The 17,983-nt window shown below is 44.6% G+C and overlaps 1 protein-coding gene across 2 annotated transcripts; it reads right to left on the bottom strand.

Moving 5' to 3' along the window:
• Positions 1–4,710: 4,710 nt before the first annotated feature.
• On the bottom strand, positions 4,711–14,510 carry LOC309523613 (uncharacterized protein). Of its 2 annotated transcripts, none has more exons than XM_082207577.1 (7): positions 13,783–14,510; positions 11,058–11,178; positions 9,516–9,694; positions 9,026–9,222; positions 8,068–8,215; positions 6,348–6,481; positions 4,711–5,467 (listed from the first exon to the last, which is right to left on the bottom strand). In XM_082207577.1, exons 1-7 carry the CDS (start codon positions 13,838–13,840, stop codon positions 4,751–4,753), a joined length of 1,554 nt encoding a protein of 517 aa, XP_082063703.1. In that variant the 5' UTR covers positions 13,841–14,510; the 3' UTR covers positions 4,711–4,750. The 2 variants fall into 2 exon arrangements, with proteins under 2 accessions (XP_082063703.1, XP_082063702.1); XM_082207576.1 differs by having other exon boundaries at positions 9,516–9,700; positions 13,783–14,507.
• Between the last annotated feature and the right edge of the window lie 3,473 nt (positions 14,511–17,983).

Raw genomic sequence — 17,983 nt, forward strand, 5'->3', positions numbered from 1 at the left:
ATAAATTTTTTATAAAAAAATAAATAAAACATAATTGATTTATTTTTAGCAGGCTCTGAAAAGACCACAGTGAAGGCTCCTGCTTGATGTAAATAGGAAGGGAGCTCTAAAGTGCATGTGCTGCTGTACTAAACAATCAAATTCTTACAAATGCAGAATGGGTATTGTGTGGCAGCTTTAGTCGTGCCAGTTCCACCGACAGAACTGGTTGAGTGGTAAACTGATCCCAAGTTGTCAATGGCTTTATATGCTAATAGCAACACCCTGAACTTGACCCCATTGAAAATCAGTAACCTGTTGCAGAGCACAGGTGTTATAATCTGACAAGGCCTCCTGTTGTTCTGCTGCATTCTGAACCAACTGCAACTTCCAGACCAAATGTGACAGAAGACCGACATAGAGCTCATTGCAGTAATCCAGTCATGAAACAACCAGTTTCTCCTGCCCTTTAGGACCTGCTCCTGTAAATATTTTTTTCTATCTATTACCATAGGCTGTTCCTGCTTCAGTTTGTGATTTTAATTTCCTGTATTCATTCTATGCTCTACTACTATTACTACTTTTAAATTAGACATTCATTTTTTCCCTATTCAGTTAGCTGCCCTGGGAAGATCAGTGTTGAAGGTGTGGGAAATATAAAAATACATAAATTAAGACATGTTCCAAGCATATATTTCCCTTCCATTGCTCTGGCTGAGTTCTTTTCTTTTATTATTATTATTATTTTCCTAATATTTTATTAAGGATTTTCTTGTTTTACAGAAGTAAGTGTAATGCCTCGTATTTTTTCCCCATGTAACATTTTTGCAAATCCATTTCATTTGTTGAGGCATTAGGGGGAGAAGAAAAAAAAAGGAAAGAAAGGAAAAAGAAAGGGGGAGTTGGGGGAGGGAAGATGGGTGGGGGTGGGGTCGGGTGGCGATGTTTCTATTATGCTTAATGTATGTAGAGTTTGGTGTCAGCGTTGAAGCTATCTAAGGCCATGAGGCCCATCCAAGATAAACAAGCATCGTTTGCTTAAACAAAGCCACAGATCAGCCAAAGAGTAGTGAATAACCTTGTTTACTCTGCCCAGCCTGAGAGAATAAACAAGATCGGACTACATGGGCAGATAATCTGAACTGGGAAAAGGCAGCTCCCTCCCTATGGCACCATTACATACCCTTCAACATTTCTCTGATGAAAATAGGAACGACCTATTCACCATCATCATCATCAACAACAACGTATGTCCAGCTCATCTGACTGGGTTGCCCCAGCCACTCTGGGCAGCTTCCAACATATACAAAAACATTTAAAAAAAAACATTAAGCATTCTAAAAAAACTTCCCTATACTAGGGTGCCTTCAGATGCCTTATAAAGGTTGTATATTTACTTATCTCCTTGGGCTGGGGGTTGCATAACTCCATACCCCCTGATGAAAATAGGGACATCCTAAGAAAAAGCAGAACATTCTGGGATCAAATCAGAAACAGAAACAGCTTCTGTAAATCCAGGACTGTCCCTGAAAAACAGGGACGTTTGGAGGGTCTGGCATTACGACACCTAAAAGGTGCTGCTGGCATAAAATCTCATGCCACACCTGGTAGCTCCTCAGATTCCCATCATGTTGTAGGAGGAGAAAAATAAAGGGAAGATGCTTTGCTGTTATTATTATACAGTGGTACCTCGGGTTACAAACGCTTCGGGTTACAAACTCCGCTAACCCGGAAGTAGTACCTCGGGTTGCGAACTTTGCTCCAGGATGAGAATGGAAATTGCGCGCCAGCGGGAGGCCCCATTAGCGAAAGCGTCCCTCAGGTTAAGAACGGTTTCGGGTTAAGAACGGACATCCAGAACGAATTAAGTTTGTAACCCGAGGTACCACTGTATGTTGAATCAGAAGACCCAAAGGGTCAGTGATGAGTAGGGATGGGGAAGAAATTTGATCCAGTTTCTCATTTAAAGGCAAATTTGCCTAATCTGCACTTTTAAAAAGCAATATAAGAACTGAAAACCAAGCGTCCTTCAAAATCCTCACTACTCTCAATGTTATACAGTGGTACCTCAGGTTACATACGCTTCAGGTTACATATGCTTCAGGTTACATACCCCGCCAACCCAGAAATATTACCTCAGGTTAAGAACTTTGCTTCAGGATGAGAACAGAAATTGTGCAGCGGCGGAGCAGTGGCAGCGGGAGGCCCCATTAGCTAAAGTGGTGCTTCAGGTTAAGAACAGTTTCAGGTTAAGTACGGACCTCCGGAACGAATTAAGTACTTAACCCGAGGTACCACTGTAATGTTGTTACCTGGCCAAGTAAAGCCTTTGTAAAGGCATTTGACTGAACTCTGGAAAACGAATGATAGATGAGGTGGGCCTTGGCCTGATCAAGGGAGGCTTAGTTTTCTTTCACTGAACACCAGTCGCTGAGGAGAGCGTTGTGCAAGCGAGGCCTGAACACACAACACTCTCCTCAGTGAGCGGCATAGTGCTTCTGATATTTGGAAGAATGTAGCCAACTGGCATATATTTACAAAGCGTCTGCTTTAATAATATTAGTTTCAACAATATTTGCATATTGTTTAAATGTTTCAATAAGGTATGTTCATTGTTCTTACATGCAGGGCCGCTAAATAAGTGTGTTCAAAATGCATTGGGCAAATATTGTAGCCACTTTATGTCTGTGCATCCTTGAGAGTTAATTCCCCCACTCGCATCATTATTGATGCCTTCAGGCCAAGGACGGCAGAGCACTTTTATCTACTTTAATTGCACAATTTGAATCCCTCCCACAAGAGACACAGTCTGGAGACACCCTCCTATGTACAACTGCAAGGAATAGACCAGGACTGCACAAAAGTGGAACTCTGGTAAGGTCCAAGCATGGTGGAAATTTCCTGTTTCAGGTAAGTGGAATACCTAGGTGCCTTCTAGCAAAGTTGGAAGCATTATTGTACTAATGTCACAGGAACTGTTCCAAGGTAACAGGAGTTCACAAGCATGGCCACCAAGATGCTACTCTTTTTTAAAAAAACATGTTTTTCCTTAGGAACCTGTGCCTTTGCCCTCCTTGCTAGCTTCTTCTTTGCAACAGCAGGCACCTTGCAGAACGGTGCAGATACATAATTAACACTCCGTTGTTGAGCTGTCAGCGGCTTCCATCAAGCATCAACCAGGAAGAGTAAATGGAATGCACATGCCACCCAGAAAGAATCAATTTATAACCTTCCTCTTAGAAAATAAGATGTTTTTACGAACGAATAATGTGTTTTATGAATGATACTCATGTCAAAATGTTATAGTGAACCAAAAGGGGAATGGAGACCAAGTTTGTTCCATATCAGACCCCAGCAGCCACCTATGTAGTGAGGAACTCCTAAATGTACTGCTGATAGGCAACTGGCAGGTTTGATATTTGCCAGAAGAAGGTGAAACCTGCCAAATGGAGGTCTTTTGTGTATAAAAGGGGAGAGATCTGAGTCAGTGCAAGAAGAATAGGCTAAGAAAGAAGAGGAGACAGGGATGGTTGCAATATCTACAGGAATGGTTAATGTGTCCAAAGTATGAATGGCAGAGGGAGACAAGCAATTTATAAAATATCATGATAGACAAGTTGGAAAGCATGTAATCCATGCATGCTCCCGATTTCACAGAACAACTCCTTTTTATTACATTTCTATTACGTTTCTGGGTGGTCTTTCTGTAAAGAGGATGGGACACTTTCTGAAGTTTTAGAACTTGCTACCCACGTTGTTTGTGGCTCTTCTTCCTGTTGGAGGAGGGGGAATCTCTGTTCCAACCATTCAATAAGGATCAGGCTTAGCAGCCAACCTCGCTTTACCTTTACAGTACTTGGTTGTTGTCTCCTTTTATTTTTCTGAGAACAGACCTTGGGGAATTCTGAGCCCTTTGAGTGGGACTTCAGCTGTAAAAGCGAACCCCTGTTTCTATAACATTGATATGGGAACTGGGAAGATGATGAGTGCACATGAGGCACATGAGAAGGAGTTCTACCATTACTCCTTCTTACAATTTTCTGGCTCTCCTTTGTGCACTCCAGTTACATGGCTACATTTGGATTAGGTAGGTTCATGAGTCAGATTGCTGTCTCGCCATCCTCGGTGCCTGCCCTACCATTAAAGGTAAAGGTAAAGGTACCCCTGCCCGAACGGGCCAGTCTTGACAGACTCTGGGGTTTGTGCACCCATCTCACTCAAGAGGCCGGGGGCCAGCGCTGTCCGGAGACACTTCCGGGTCACGTGGCCAGCGTGACAAAGCTGCATCTGGCGAGCCAGCGCAGCACACGGAACGCCGTTTACCTTCCCGCTGGTAAGCGGTACCTATTTATCTACTTGCACCCGGGGGTGCTTTCGAACTGCTAGGTTGGCAGGCGCTGGGACCGAGCAGCGGGAGCGCACCCCGCCGCGGGGATTCGAACCGCCGACCTTTCGATCGGCAAGCCCTAGGTGCTGAGGCTTTTACCCACAGCGCCACCCGCGTCCCTATAGGCAGAGTGAAACAGCCATTTCAGGCATCAGTTGCCAGGGATCAGGGTGAGGTGGCGAGCTGGAGGAGGGTGGAACTGTGCATGTCAGGAAGCAAAATATAGTGGGATATAGTGGGAGGGAAAGAGAGGCCAGTAACCCTTTTGAAGACCCGTCAGGACAGACCTCTCTCTTTCTTCTTCAGCTCCCACATTCTCCTGCCAGGTGAGACAGCAGCTGGAGTTTCTGCATTTCCCAGTTGCTTATTTGACACATCAAAAAACTATGGTCCACAGAAAAGGATGGGTGGGTGAAGTTCATAGCCAGGGAAACTCATTGCCATTGTGTCTTTGGCTTCCAGGCTGGAGCTGCTACGAAACTCCGCATCTTCTAAGAAACTGCTCTGATCCCGGTACACCTGTAACTCAGTGACCTGCTTGGCTGGGGCCTTTGGGTAGGTATTGCAGCCTTTCACTAGATCAAAAGGTCCTGGACTGTACACAAGGCCTTGTGTGTCTAGATGAGCCTGCAACTTCAAAGAGCTGAGGGGAATATCAGCCCCAGATGAAGGCAGCCATCTCACTTGGCCGCTTTTATAGCTAGTTCTGCATTCCCAAGAGGCTTTCTCCAAGCCACCAAAATGAAATCCTCCTGGTGATGGTGATGGGTGTTCAGAAGATTCCAAGAGCTCCAGAGCACTTCTGTAGTCCTCATCAGCTGAATAATCTTCCCTCACCAGCCCTCCTGATGAGAGGGAGTCTACAACAGCAACTGACAAGCAAGAGGGGTCCTCATTGCCCTTATCAAAACCATTTGGACAATAGTCACTTGATCCCTGAGAACCTAAACTGCCTGGAATCAGTTGGAACTGGGGGTTTTCCTGCTCTGTTGGCAGACCGTCTTCCAAGGGCAGCTGCACAGTACTTGAGATGAAAACTACGGAATCAGCTTCCAAGTGAAGTGCAGGTATCAGAGCAGATGAATTCCTGTTCAGAAAAACCTGTGGACAAATGAACAGATTGTTGCTCCTATGTAAACCAGGAAGAAATTCAACAGGGCAGTATGCTACCGCATAAAATTTCATGGGCAGAAATAGGTCCATCAGAGGTCCTTCTCTTCAAAGGCAAGACAGGTGGTGACTAGATAGAGAGGGGCTTCTCTCATTTGTGGAATACTCTCTCCAGTTGCTCAGGTGCCAGGTGAAGGCTCTCTTATTTGTCCGAGCCTTCCCATGCATGGCACACTGCTTGTTGTGTTTTTTTTTTCAATCTGCTGCTGCACAATATTAAGCTTCCCCCATTATTTTTTAAACATTGCCTATTAATAAAAGCATTAGTGAAAAAGCTTCTATTCCAGCTTGCTTCTTGCTATGCTAGAGGTCTTCTTGCAAGGGGATTCCCCCCCACCCACCCAGAGGGGAGCATTCAAGACTGCAATTTCTTCCACCTGCAGTCTGAAATGACACAGTTCATCCTATCACTTCAGGATTCTTCTCCTCACTACCAACTCACTTTGCTGCAAATGTAGATTGCGACTTTCACAGGTGGCAACTGGTTTAAAATTGTAGGGTATACAAAACACTGATGTCCAAGGACAATACAGGTAAGAATAATAGCCTGTTCCAACAGGCTTGGGGGAACTGACAGCTTCTACACACACACACACACACACACACACGTTTAATTGTTTTTAATTGTTATTTTTTCTATGTTTTTAGCTGTTCTTATTTTTATCTGTAAACTGCCTTGGGTCCCTGTCAACAACAACAACCGCAGCTGTATGTGTCCACAAGAGAGTTGACTCAAAGCATACATTCTATCAAAAAAGGATGCAGATCTGTTGATATTTGTGCCAAGCTGAAGCAAACAACTGCTACTCACCAGGGATTTGGGTAGATCCATTTCTGAGGTGCTCAGTTGCATGTACTGCTTAAGGAAAGTCTTTCCAATGCCGCTCAACAGGATGAGTCCAAAAACAGAGGCCAACACTATAACAGAAAGGGTCCAGTAGTCACCTGAAATGGGGTAAGAAAAGTTGGGAGAAAAAATAACCTTTCTTCAATTAACATCATTCTATTCTACAGTGGTACCTCGGTTTAAGAACAGTCCTGTTTATGAACGATTCAGTTTACAAACTCCGCAAAACTGAATGTAGTGTCCCAGTTTGCGAACTTTACCTCAGTCTAAGAATGGAATCCAAATGGTGGAAGGGCACCGGCAGTGGGAGGCCTCATTAGGGAAAGCGCACCTCAGTTTAAGAACGGAGTTCCGGAACAGATTAAGTTTGTAAACCGAAGTACCATTGTATCAGGATTGTGAATGAGGGCTTATCCCGGGGAATAAGTAGGTCCATTGCAGTTTAACCTTTGCGTAGCTAATCCTGACGGCCTTGATATTGAAATCTTAATTTAGTCCATATTTAGAGGAGTGGAGGAGACAGCCATCCCACTTTTATATTTTCAGTATACAGGTGACTCTCAACTTACGCAGGGATTATGTTCCAGGGATTGCGCATAAAGCCAAAACTAATAATAATAATAATAATAATAATAATAATAATAATAATAATAATAATAATTTATACCCCACCCATCTGGGTGGGTTTCCCCAGCCACTTTGGGCAGCTTCCAACAAATATTAAAATACAATGGTCTGTTAAATATTAAAAGCTTCCCTGAAGAGGGTTGCCTTCAAATGTCTTCTAAAAGTCTGGTAGTTGTTCTTCTCTTTGACATCAGGTGGGAAGGCGTTCCACAGGTCGGGTGCCACTACCGAGAAGGCCCTCTGCCTGGTTCCCTGTAACTTGGCTTCTCGAGGCGAGGGAACCGCCAGAAGGCCCTTGGCGCTGGACCTCAGTGTCCAGGCAGAATGATGGGGGTGAAGATGCTGCTTCAGGTATACTGGACCAAGGCCGTTTAGGGCTTTAAAGGTCAGCACCAACACTTTGAATTGTTCTTGGAAATGTACTGGGAGCCAATGTAGATCTTTCAAGACTGGGGTTATGTGGTCTCAGTGGCCACTCCCAGTCACCAGTCTAGCTGCCGCATTCTGGATTAATTGTAGTTTCTGGGCCACCTTCAAAGGTAGCCCCACATAGAGCACATTGCAGTAATCCAAGTGAGAGATAACTAGAGCATGCACCACTCTGGTGAGACAGTCCGTAGGCAGGTAGGGTCTCAGCCTGCATACCAGAGGGAGCTGGTAAACAGCTGCCCTGGACACAGAATTGACCTGTGCCTCCATGGACAGCTGTGAGTCCAAAATGACTCCCAGGCTGCGCACCTGGTCCTTCAGGGGCACAGTTACCCCATTCAGGACCAGGGAGTCCTCCACACCTGCTTGCCTCCTGTCCCCCAAAAACAGTACTTCTGTCTTGTCAGGATTCAACCTCAATCTGTTAGCCGCCACATAAAACCACATCTTCTAAAGACAGCACAGTCTCTGCTGTCCTTTATTCCTAGGAAACTGAACCCTGGGTAAGCACAGGCACCCCTAGAGTCTCTCGCACATTGAGATATTGGGGTGGTACACAAACACAGCAAAGATTACGTAGATTACCCCAGTCCAAAGTGAGTGGGGGTGAAGCCTCTTTGTCTCTTACCTGTTGAGCTAGCTGGCGTTTTAATACACCGCACAGCTTCCTTGGTTGGCTGGTTGGCAACTTTTGCTTTGACGCAATAATTGGTATTTGGCTTCACATTCTTAAAGGTGTGTTTTGTTACATTTATTCTTCTTTGTTTGCTATCCATCTTGGGAAAGAAGACACATAGGGTGTCAAAGCAGTTCCATGCTCTTAGAAACAACAAAAGGCTAGCGTCACTTTTAAGGTCAGTTTTTAAACTGGAAGCCTTTCGATAAGGCTGTAGGCAAACAGGTTTTCTCCAACTTAATACTCTCCAGATGTTGGACTACAACTCCCATCAGCCTCAGCCAACATTGCCAGTTGCCAGGGATGGTGGGAGCAGTACTCCAATTGGATCTGGTGGTCATTCATGTTGAGGAAGGTCAGTGAAAACCACAATTAGATATTTCTGCTGTGGCCTAATGGCTAAGAAACTGAGTTGTGGATCAGGAAATCCCTGGTCCAAATCTAGCCTCTACAAAAAGGAAAGAAAGAAAACTAGGACACCACCTATTCCTCTCACAGCTACAATTCCCAGAGGCCCCTGCAAAGATGGATTAACCATTAAACAATTCAGAATTGTAGCACTTTCTGGGCCATATGCCCGTGCTGGGTGGGGCCAGGGCAAAAGTGGGTGGACCAACAAACACAACTTCCCCTTTTGTACAATAGGCTAGTTTCTACTATCTTCCATCTAGGCAAGCAAGAAATATTATCGATGTTAAGGGAAACATTCCAGCCAGGCAAAAACACTTGGCATGTGAAGCAAGGACAATGAGTAGGGTGGCCAGGACAGAGTTTCAAGGGCCAAGGAAGGATGCCTTCAGTCTCTGGCCCTGAGGTTCTCCACCCCTGTGTGAACCCATTCAATATAATCTGCCTGGTTCAAGGAAATGGGGATCAAGGAAAGGGAGAGTCTTGTTCAACAACAACAAACCCAACAGCTGTTCAGTTCTTCACACAACATTACATCCTGGAAATCTCCCCCTTCACTACTGAGGATGATCTGGATCTTTAGAAGGGATGTGAAATCCAATGAGTCATTTTCCTCCAGTAGGATCTGGGGCATAGAGACGGATACCGTAACATTACGATCTGCAGCAGCCAGAGAGAGAATGAGGGGGCCAACAACAGCTGTGAAGAGAGAGGAAAAGAAGGAGATACATTTGGCGGGTTCCTTTTCACCTTTCAGTGCGCCAGGCAGAACAAGCAACTCAAATCTCACCATTGTCAGCACTTTTAATCTCTGCGCTTTCTTCTGAATGTCAGGGCTAGACGATGTGCTACATTAAATCCATGTTTATATTATGTTTTAAACCAGAGATGGACAGGACATCCCTTCAGAAGGATCTGCCTTTCTTCTGCAAAGTAGTACATGCATGGTCACCTAACCCAATTCAAGTCTTCAACAGAAAAAGTTTCCTTACTGTCTTTGTATGGCTGCAGCCAATCTGAATAGGTCCATTCTGACAACCTGCCTCCATCCTGGGCTCTCACCCTGGCTTGGTAAAAACTGAAAATGTCTGACAGATGAAGCTGGCAGCTTCGGTTTCCTCTGAGATTCTTTCTTCTGCAGGACGGCTCTTTGATCCAGTCAGGATAAGATCTGTTACTTAGAAGCAGAAGATGCAATAGTACCATGACATCTCTTGTCTTAGCATTTGTTCCACCTACCCACAACCAGCCTGTCTGTGAAGGGCAGCACCCTGAGAGGAGGAAGAGTCACCACTGCCCAAAGTGGCAAGACAAGCAAGAGGCTCGTCGGGGGGCTGCACCTCCTACCCCCACACCATCATGCCTTCCGCCTCGCAGGTGGAGCTGCTGCCCCCAAAGCTGCTGCAAAGTGCTACCCTCTGCTGGGTGTTTGCTGCCTCCTGCTCCTCAACTCTGGCAGCTGCAGTGGCAGGCTTATGGGAGGCTGTGGTAGGATCATCTGCTCACCCCTTCTTCTTGCTTGCCCTCTTTGGGGCAGCCCAGGTATAAGTATAGGTTTGCTGCTACCATCCATGAGTGTGCCAGTGGTGGGGTTGAGGAGCAGCAAAGAGCAAGGACCCAGCAACAGTGAGCACCCGGCAGGGCCAAGTGCTGGCCACCAGAAGGTGCTGAGGGCTAGGTCACAGGGGTTGCCATCTGGGGTTTTGCCTCTAGCGGCAACATGGCTTGGGCCAGGGCTTTCCCTGAAAGTTAATCTCTCATTCATGATTTCAGTCATGATCAAAATGATACTGCTTTCAGGAAGACTGTGGCCAGGATGGAGCCAATGGTGTACCTCCATACCTGGAGCACTGATTTACCCCCTGTTGTTGTTGTTATTTATTGAACATGGTCATTTCTTGCTACGCACAAAGGCATCCAAAAGGCTTGCAACATAAGCATAAACAACTAAAACACATTGTAGAAAAAACACATTTACATGAAAACATATGTTATTCATTTAAAAAAAATGGACAAGGAGCAACAAGAAATAAGAGCAGCAGAAAACATTGGCAACCTAGCTAAAAGCAAGCAACATCACTGTAGTCCAATCAAAAGCCTGAAAGGAAAAGTATGTTTTTACCTGAAGGCCTCTGAAAAGAGAGTGGCACAGATGGGGGAGCCACAACTGAAAAGTCCCTTTCCTTTGTCACCTATGCACCACCCCCACCCCCAGAAAACACATCAAGGGAAACTGCTCTTAACACCCATGGAGACCTTCCTTGAAATCTAAATAATTTTCAAGCGGCGATTTTGGTCAGTACTGTGGCACTGGGAGTGTGGGTGGAGAGACTGAAACTTACCCTCCCCATCATTCCACAGTCCTACAACTGCTGCACAAATAACAAAAACCAGGAACATTAGTTACACTCACGCAGTTAACTTATTGACAAGTTTCACCCTCAGTGTTGACAATGCTTTGCTAGGTGGACTGATTGTCTGGTTCAGTATAAGTTCAAAAGAGGTAGTTCTTGGAAAAGAAAATGTCAGCATACCCATTACTTTTCTCCACCTCATACTGAGTGCTGTTGGTCGAGTTTGGAGACTGGTGCCATGTCAAGAAAGTGTAGAAGTTCTCCGAAGTTAGTGTCACGTTTTGTGGAGGAAGCAGGATTCCTTAGAATGAATGAGAAGGGGGAAGTGAACAAATCAAGAACTCTGGAAGGAAAGAGCTCTCCAAATATCCTACTTTCACCTGAAAAGGATAGATCCTGATGAATACTGTATTTAATTAGAATTCAGGGGATGGGAAAGGCTGGATTCAAGCCTGGCCCAGATGCAGAATGAGATGGTTGGGATGGGTTTTGGCTTCTCTCCATTTCTCATCTCCCCCCCCCCCCAGTATTTAGTTAAGTTCTCCACATTTCTATAGCAATTTGCATTTTGCTTCTTTTAAAAAAAAAGGCCTCATGAAAATTCATTAGCATTCTTCTAGGCAATGTAGCCTAACATAACATGATTACAATGCTATTTTCTCTAATACGATGCATGTTTGTAAGTTGCATTTGCTAATTTTACCGAAACATACACATTTTTGTACTGATAACTTGGTCGGAGAACTGTGTTGCAAAATTCACAGAAGTGTGAATTTTGAATCATGGCTGTGTTTTAGAAAGAGTAGATTGGGTAAGGTCACCTTTAAATGCAAACTGAATCTAGCATCTCGCCCACCCTGTGGTTTGCAGATCTGGCTTGAACTCATACCAGAATGCAGAAGATCTTCTTCAAAAATCTACCAAATAAGTAGCAGGACTGCAGAGGAACTTTGAATCACCGGATGTCAGATGAGTTACAAGTGGGCAGCCCAAGTGGGCCAATTCCCCACCCGTTATACAGGCTGCAGATGTATGCTGTGTATTGTCTGTTGAACAGATATCTGTTAGGAGACATCTGAATGCAGTCCTGTATAGGCAAGCTTTTTAAATGTTTAATGTTTACTATGTTTTGACATATGCTGGAAGCCGCCCAGAGTGACTGGTGGGGAACAAATGAATAATAATAATAATAATACTGTAATAGTGGTGGTAGTGGTGGTGGTTGCTCCACACAGCCGATGGTTAAAGTAACAGCTTTATTAAGCAAAGCTCTGCGCAGCTTCCTGGTGGAGCTCTAAAAATCCAGTTCTACAGGTTAGGTGGCTCTTAAAGCAACAGTGCAGAGTTTTTTCTGTGTACCTGAAGGTAACATTTCCTAAATGCAAAAATTCCTTCCAGTAGCACCTTAAAGACCAACTAAGTTAGTTCTTGGTATGAGCTTTCGTGTGCATGCACACTTCTTCAGATACATTTCCTAAATGCATATGAATTCACCTGAAGGAATGGGGTCTGAAAGTATAGGGGCTTGAGGAAACCAGATTGGGAGATTGGAATAGAGGGAATCCTCAGTTAGCTAAAGGTATCCTGATGCTTTCAACTTTTCTTTGCATTGACCTGATTCTCTAATTTCCTGACACATTTCACCTCTGACTTTGGCTGCCTCCGTACTAAGTAGAACTGCTTTCTTTTCTGCCGCCCTCCTTCCTGGCCACCTCTAGCTCCACAATTTACAGGTAGATTGCCTTTTCAGGAAGACACCCCCTAGCCCTTCCTTTACGCCATGGGCAGGCAAACTAAGGGCCAGGGGCCGGATCCGGCCCAATCGGCTTCTTAATCCAGCCCGCAGACGGTCTGGGAATCGGCGTGTTTTTACATGAGTAGAATGTGCCCTTTTATTTAAAATGCATCTCTGGGTTATTTGTGGGGCATACAAATTCATTCATTCCCCCCCCTCAAAATATAGTCCAGCCCCCCACAAGGTCTGAGGGACAGTGGACCGCCCCCCTGCTGAAAAAGTTTGCTGACCCCTGCCTTACCCTCTCCTTTGAGGAAATATCAGCTGATCATTTCAGTTGACAGCCATCAGCTTAAACCAATGATAGGGCAGGACACTTCCTTGACTTATCCAAGGTCAGAATTTGTGTTGCAATACTCAGAAATGCCTGCATATATAGCACAACTTCCTAATGCCTTGTAATTCTGGGTCCTGGTAATCACGATGATCTAGAATGCTGCACAAATCAAACGAGGTTTCTGTGATCTATGTGAACCAATACGTCCTCATTAACACCTCACTGGTGTGTGGGCAGGTCAGGGCTTTGGGGGCAGACACCCACGGTTCTCTCAGCAGAATAAGGACCCCAGAACTCAGTAGTTCTTGCTTATCACACTTTGATATAAGTAATAGACATGGTCATCTAAAATTAATTGACGCACATATATTCCATTACTCTCTCATAATTATCTTAAATCCAGAACATAAAATTACCTAATTGCATCACTTCATCTAGGCTGACCTTTTGCCTTTTGCCAGTTTTTGCTTGATGTTATCAAAGCAACATATTCCTGTGCTTGCATGCATGAATTTATTGGAAAACAGGATTTCCTTCTCAGCTTATATCCCTGCCCCCCGCAAAGCCCTGGAAGGACCTTTATCTACAAATAGATAAAAGGTCCTCAGGACACATTATTTCTTTGCCAGAAATGGGGGTGGGCGCAGCTATGGCCATTCAGATGTTGTTGGGCTACCACTTCCATCATCTTTCATCCTAGCTGGGAGGCTGGTGGAGGTGGAGTCCCACAACTTCCAGAGGAGTCCCCAAGTTCCCCATCCCTGGTGCAGGCACTAGGAGCCAAGAACAGCTAGTCAACTTTTCTTCACCTACTTAAGGAATCAAAGACTTACCAAGTTGGAAGGAGTGACCAATAAAGAGCAAAAATGCAGCCCACAATGCAACGGCCATGGTTCCTGTCTGGCGGGCTCTGCTCTCCTTCCATCTGTCTTGCGGCCATGCATTTGAATCATATGAATTGGACAAATGTGGAAGGATGAATTCCTGAAGTTACCACACCTTAAGACTGAGTTCTCTCATTGCACACCAATTTCTTAAGTGAAGGATTAGCGAGCAAATTCTTTTTGAACAGGGGGAGGAGCAGGAAAAGGGTGCGTAAGGACAGTCCTTTTGTTTATGTGCACATGATCTGCGAGTGGAATGCTGGTTGGGAGCCAGTATGCTGTGGATACTAAACGTCACAACAAGCCACCTGATTCAAAGTAAAAAGGAAGCTTTATACCTGCCCCTTTTAATCCCAGCAGTCAGTGTCAAACAGAGCTCCTTTTGCAAAAGCAGACAAACAGAGTGATGGAGTAGGGCTGGGTAGATCCAGGTTGAAATCCCCACTCGCAAATACTTCCCTTGCCAACTTTTCACCTGTATGTGGTCATCCACATCTGCAAAAAGGGAAAGGGAGAGTGAGGGTGATGATTGGATGCCTGGTTTTTCCCATGGGGGATGTGTATTCGTGATGATCTGTGCCATTCACATGCAAAGACAATGATTTTAAATGGTTCTGTTTCCCACCCCAAGCAAATAAAACTTATAAAGTAGAAGTGCCTGGGAGCAATGGCTATTTGATGGTGGGCAATCAAGAACAAAGGACGCGGGTGGCGCTGTGAGTTAAACCACAGAGTCTAGGACTTGCCGATCAGAAAGTAGGCGGTTCGAATTCCCGCGACGGGATGAGCTTCTGTTGCTCGGTCCCTGCTCCTGCCAACCTAGCAGTTCGAAAGCGCGTCAGAGTGCAAGTAGATAAATTGGTACTGCTCTGGCGGGAAGGTAAACGGCGTTTCCGTGTGCTGCTCTGGTTCGCCAGAAGTGGCTTAGTCATGCTGGCCACATGACCCGGAAGCTGTACGCCAGCTCCCTTGGCCAATAAAGCGAGACGAGCGCCGCAACCCCAGAGTCATCCGCGACTGGACTTAACGGTCAGGGGTCCCTTTACCTTTACCTTAATCAAGAACAATAGCAGCACTGTAAATAGCAAAAAAGGAAGTAAGAATGAAGTGGGGAAATAACCATATCCAATTTGTAAGACGCAATCACTGCCACTGTCAGGAAAATCAAAAACAGTGACATTATTTTTGCAAATCACCACACCAGGCCAAGATCATTCAAATTTAAACAAACAAGAACCATTTCAGATAAAGTTTGAATGATGAACAGGTACAGATCAGCAAACCTCCTCCCTATTCCTGTCCATAATTGGGCTGCAGCTGCTGAGAAAGCCCCCCCCCCATCCTACCCATTGCTTCTTACGCCCAAGGTAGTTCCTTTCTTTCTTACAGCTGTCAACAATGGATGTATCATTGTTTATTGGGAAGGTTTGTAGCTCAGTAGTAGCGGCACGTGACTTGCATGCAGAAAGCCCCAGGTTCAGTCTGAAAATCCCAGGCAGCTGCTGCTAGTCAGTGTGGACAATACAGAGCTAGATGGCCCAATGGCCTGAATCTATATGAGGCAGCTTCCACTGTTCCTGTGTTGCTCTGCCACTCTTTCAGTTTTCACTCTTATTTTTATAGTCTATGCATTTTCAATAGTAAACACAGACAAATGGTCTAACTCGAAATAACTCCCTATTGCCTGCACCCTGCTTGCCCATGTACATAAGATATTCACATACAGGTGTTTAACAAATCATGTGTAAATATTGAATGCAATAGGTAATATGATGCTCACTGTCTCAGTGAACTTACTCCAGCGATTACCATGAGTCAATGGATGTGTCTTTGTCATGTCACGGTTTCTGATGTGTTGAATAAAAATGCACTATGTTTCCTCAGGATTGTCCTTAGTGTATTGTCTCTAAGTTGCTTAGTTTTTCCACAAGTGCATTGGCAGCTGTATGCCAAATTTGAGCCAAAATTTGTCTGATGGTCACCAAAACAAGGATTAATAATTCTTTAAACAATTAGCCCTTTAAAACTTCAGTTTAACCATGCTAGTCTGGGATCACAGAGAACCACTTGGCTTGTAGTAAGACTTCATCCATTATTAAATTCCAAAAACCTTGAAACACCATGCAGTTCCACCACATGTGGTTGTAAGATCCCAAGTGCTGGGCAACCTCTCCAATATAGTGGGTTTGATTGAGGGTTTCTTTTATTGCATATGAGAGGTGTGCAACACCACCAAGATAGTATCTTTATGCGGTTTTCTTTCAACCTTACAAATATGGACTTAGATGACTGTTTCCCCCAAAGTTTATGCCACTCAGTTGGCTCTCTATTATACTTCAACTCTGATTTCCACAGAAATTTTAAGGAACCTAGATTGTCCATCATTGCCTCACAATTTTATAGATGTGTGTGTAGAATTTAGATGTAACTGTTCTATAGGTTTGAGTGGTATGATGGCTTGAAACATATAGTTGGATGCAAAGTATATTATTTGATGAACCATCAGTCAGTTTCGTCTCCAAGGCTTTCTATCTCACCCTTCAAAACTTTTACAATCAAAATATTGTTATATATAGGATAGTAAAATAAATAAATCACTAAATAATAAAGTTTTATTAGAAGTTTTGATAAAAGGTAAAGGGACCCCTGACCATTAGGTACAGTTGCAGATGACTCTGGAGTTGCGGCACCCATCTCGCTTTACTGGCCGAGGGAGCTGGCGTACAGCTTCCGGGTCATGTGGCCAGCATGACTAAGCCGCTTCTGGCGAACCAGAGCAGCACACGGAAATACCGTTTACCTTCCCGCCGGAGTGGTACCTATTTATCTACTTGCACTTTGACATGCTTTCGAACTGCTAGGTTGGCAGGAGCTGGGACCGAGCAACGGGAGCTCACCCCTTCGCGGGGATTCGAACCACTGACCTTCTGATCAGCAAGCCCTGGGCACTGTGGTTTAACCCACAGGGCTAATTGAGCCAGGTGTATTGCCTTAGGCCATCTCCAAAATATCATGGGGGTTTTGAGGATTTAGTCTGCAACATCTCATTGATGCAGTAATACTGAATTTATACTGGGCTGGGCTGACATCGTTCTGCTTTATTAGTTATTCTGTGATAGCTCCCAAATGCTACCCCCATTTTGCTAGCTGCAGAACTCTTGCACAGTAGCGCAATGAAAGTGGGACAAAAAAGTAGTAGACCTGGGATATTTATCATATGTAAAGTTAGAGGCTTTCGGCAGGAAGCTATGTAGCATGCACCAATTCGCAAATGAAGCAGTATCTCTACTGCAAAACACTGGCAGGTGCAAATAGTCTAGAAAGCATAATTGTGTATATGCAATTTTGAATGAGTAGCTAATTATCTGAAAGGGAATAATTCCTTCCAGCCACCTATCCCAGTGGGGCAGTTGGGTGATGTGAGACTCTTAGAGGGTCTCCCCATTTTTTTATGTCAATATGTATTCCTTCCAGTCCTGCTGTCCTCCATTAATTTATCCCTTTTGCCCTGGACTATTTAACTAACATTTGCTCTGTTGATTGATTGCAAGAATTACAAATCTACCTTGTAATAACTCTGGGCAGTAGCAAATCGTAACCATCTTGACTATGTCAACAAAAAGGTGGCTGAAACGTGTACCAACCATTTCAGACTCTACAATTGGCAAGTGAGGTCTTATTGGTGGTGCTGCCACTAAGGGCTACTGGTTGGCATTGACCCATGACAGGGCCTTCTCAGTGCTGGCTCCAAGTTTGTGCAATGCCCATCCTGGTGAAGTGCATTGATCACCCTCATTGTTGAGTTTCAGGCATTTGATTGCTGAATATTGTTTTTACCATTGATGTTTGGCACCCTAGGCTTCTTTGGGAGGAAAAGAGGTATAACATCCAATTCAGCATTGTTAGAATCAGCTTTTTAAATAATGTCAAGTTAATTAATTAATTCCTTATCCTTGTGGCTGCAAACAGGTGCATCTCAGCATCTCACAAGCCCAAGCAGAGTTGAGTAAGATTGTCCGCTCTTCAAAGGATGAGGTTTCAATTCCTTGCAGATCCTAGCTCCTTTCCATGGAAAAAGTAGAACAAAGAAAACTGATGTGAATCAGGAAGCCTCTCCTTCTTCTAGGAACCATGTGGCCTCAGGGAGACC

This window comes from Podarcis vaucheri (assembly GCF_965113315.1).
Source record: "Podarcis vaucheri genome assembly, chromosome: Z".
Lineage (NCBI taxonomy): Eukaryota > Metazoa > Chordata > Lepidosauria > Squamata > Lacertidae > Podarcis > Podarcis vaucheri.

What these genes read in the sequence shown, in the direction of transcription:
- LOC309523613 (XM_082207576.1), bottom strand. Translation starts at nt 13,840, where the DNA reads ATGGCCGTTGCATTGTGGGCTGCATTTTTGCTCTTTATTGGTCACTCC. An exon ending in AACGCCAGCTAGCTCAACAG is followed by an intron (nt 6,482 to 8,067) that starts GTAAGAGACAAA and finishes ACCCCATTTCAG; the next exon opens with GTGACTACTGGACCCTTTCT. An exon ending in TGGATCTACCCAAATCCCTG is followed by an intron (nt 5,468 to 6,347) that starts GTGAGTAGCAGT and finishes ATTTGTCCACAG; the next exon opens with GTTTTTCTGAACAGGAATTC.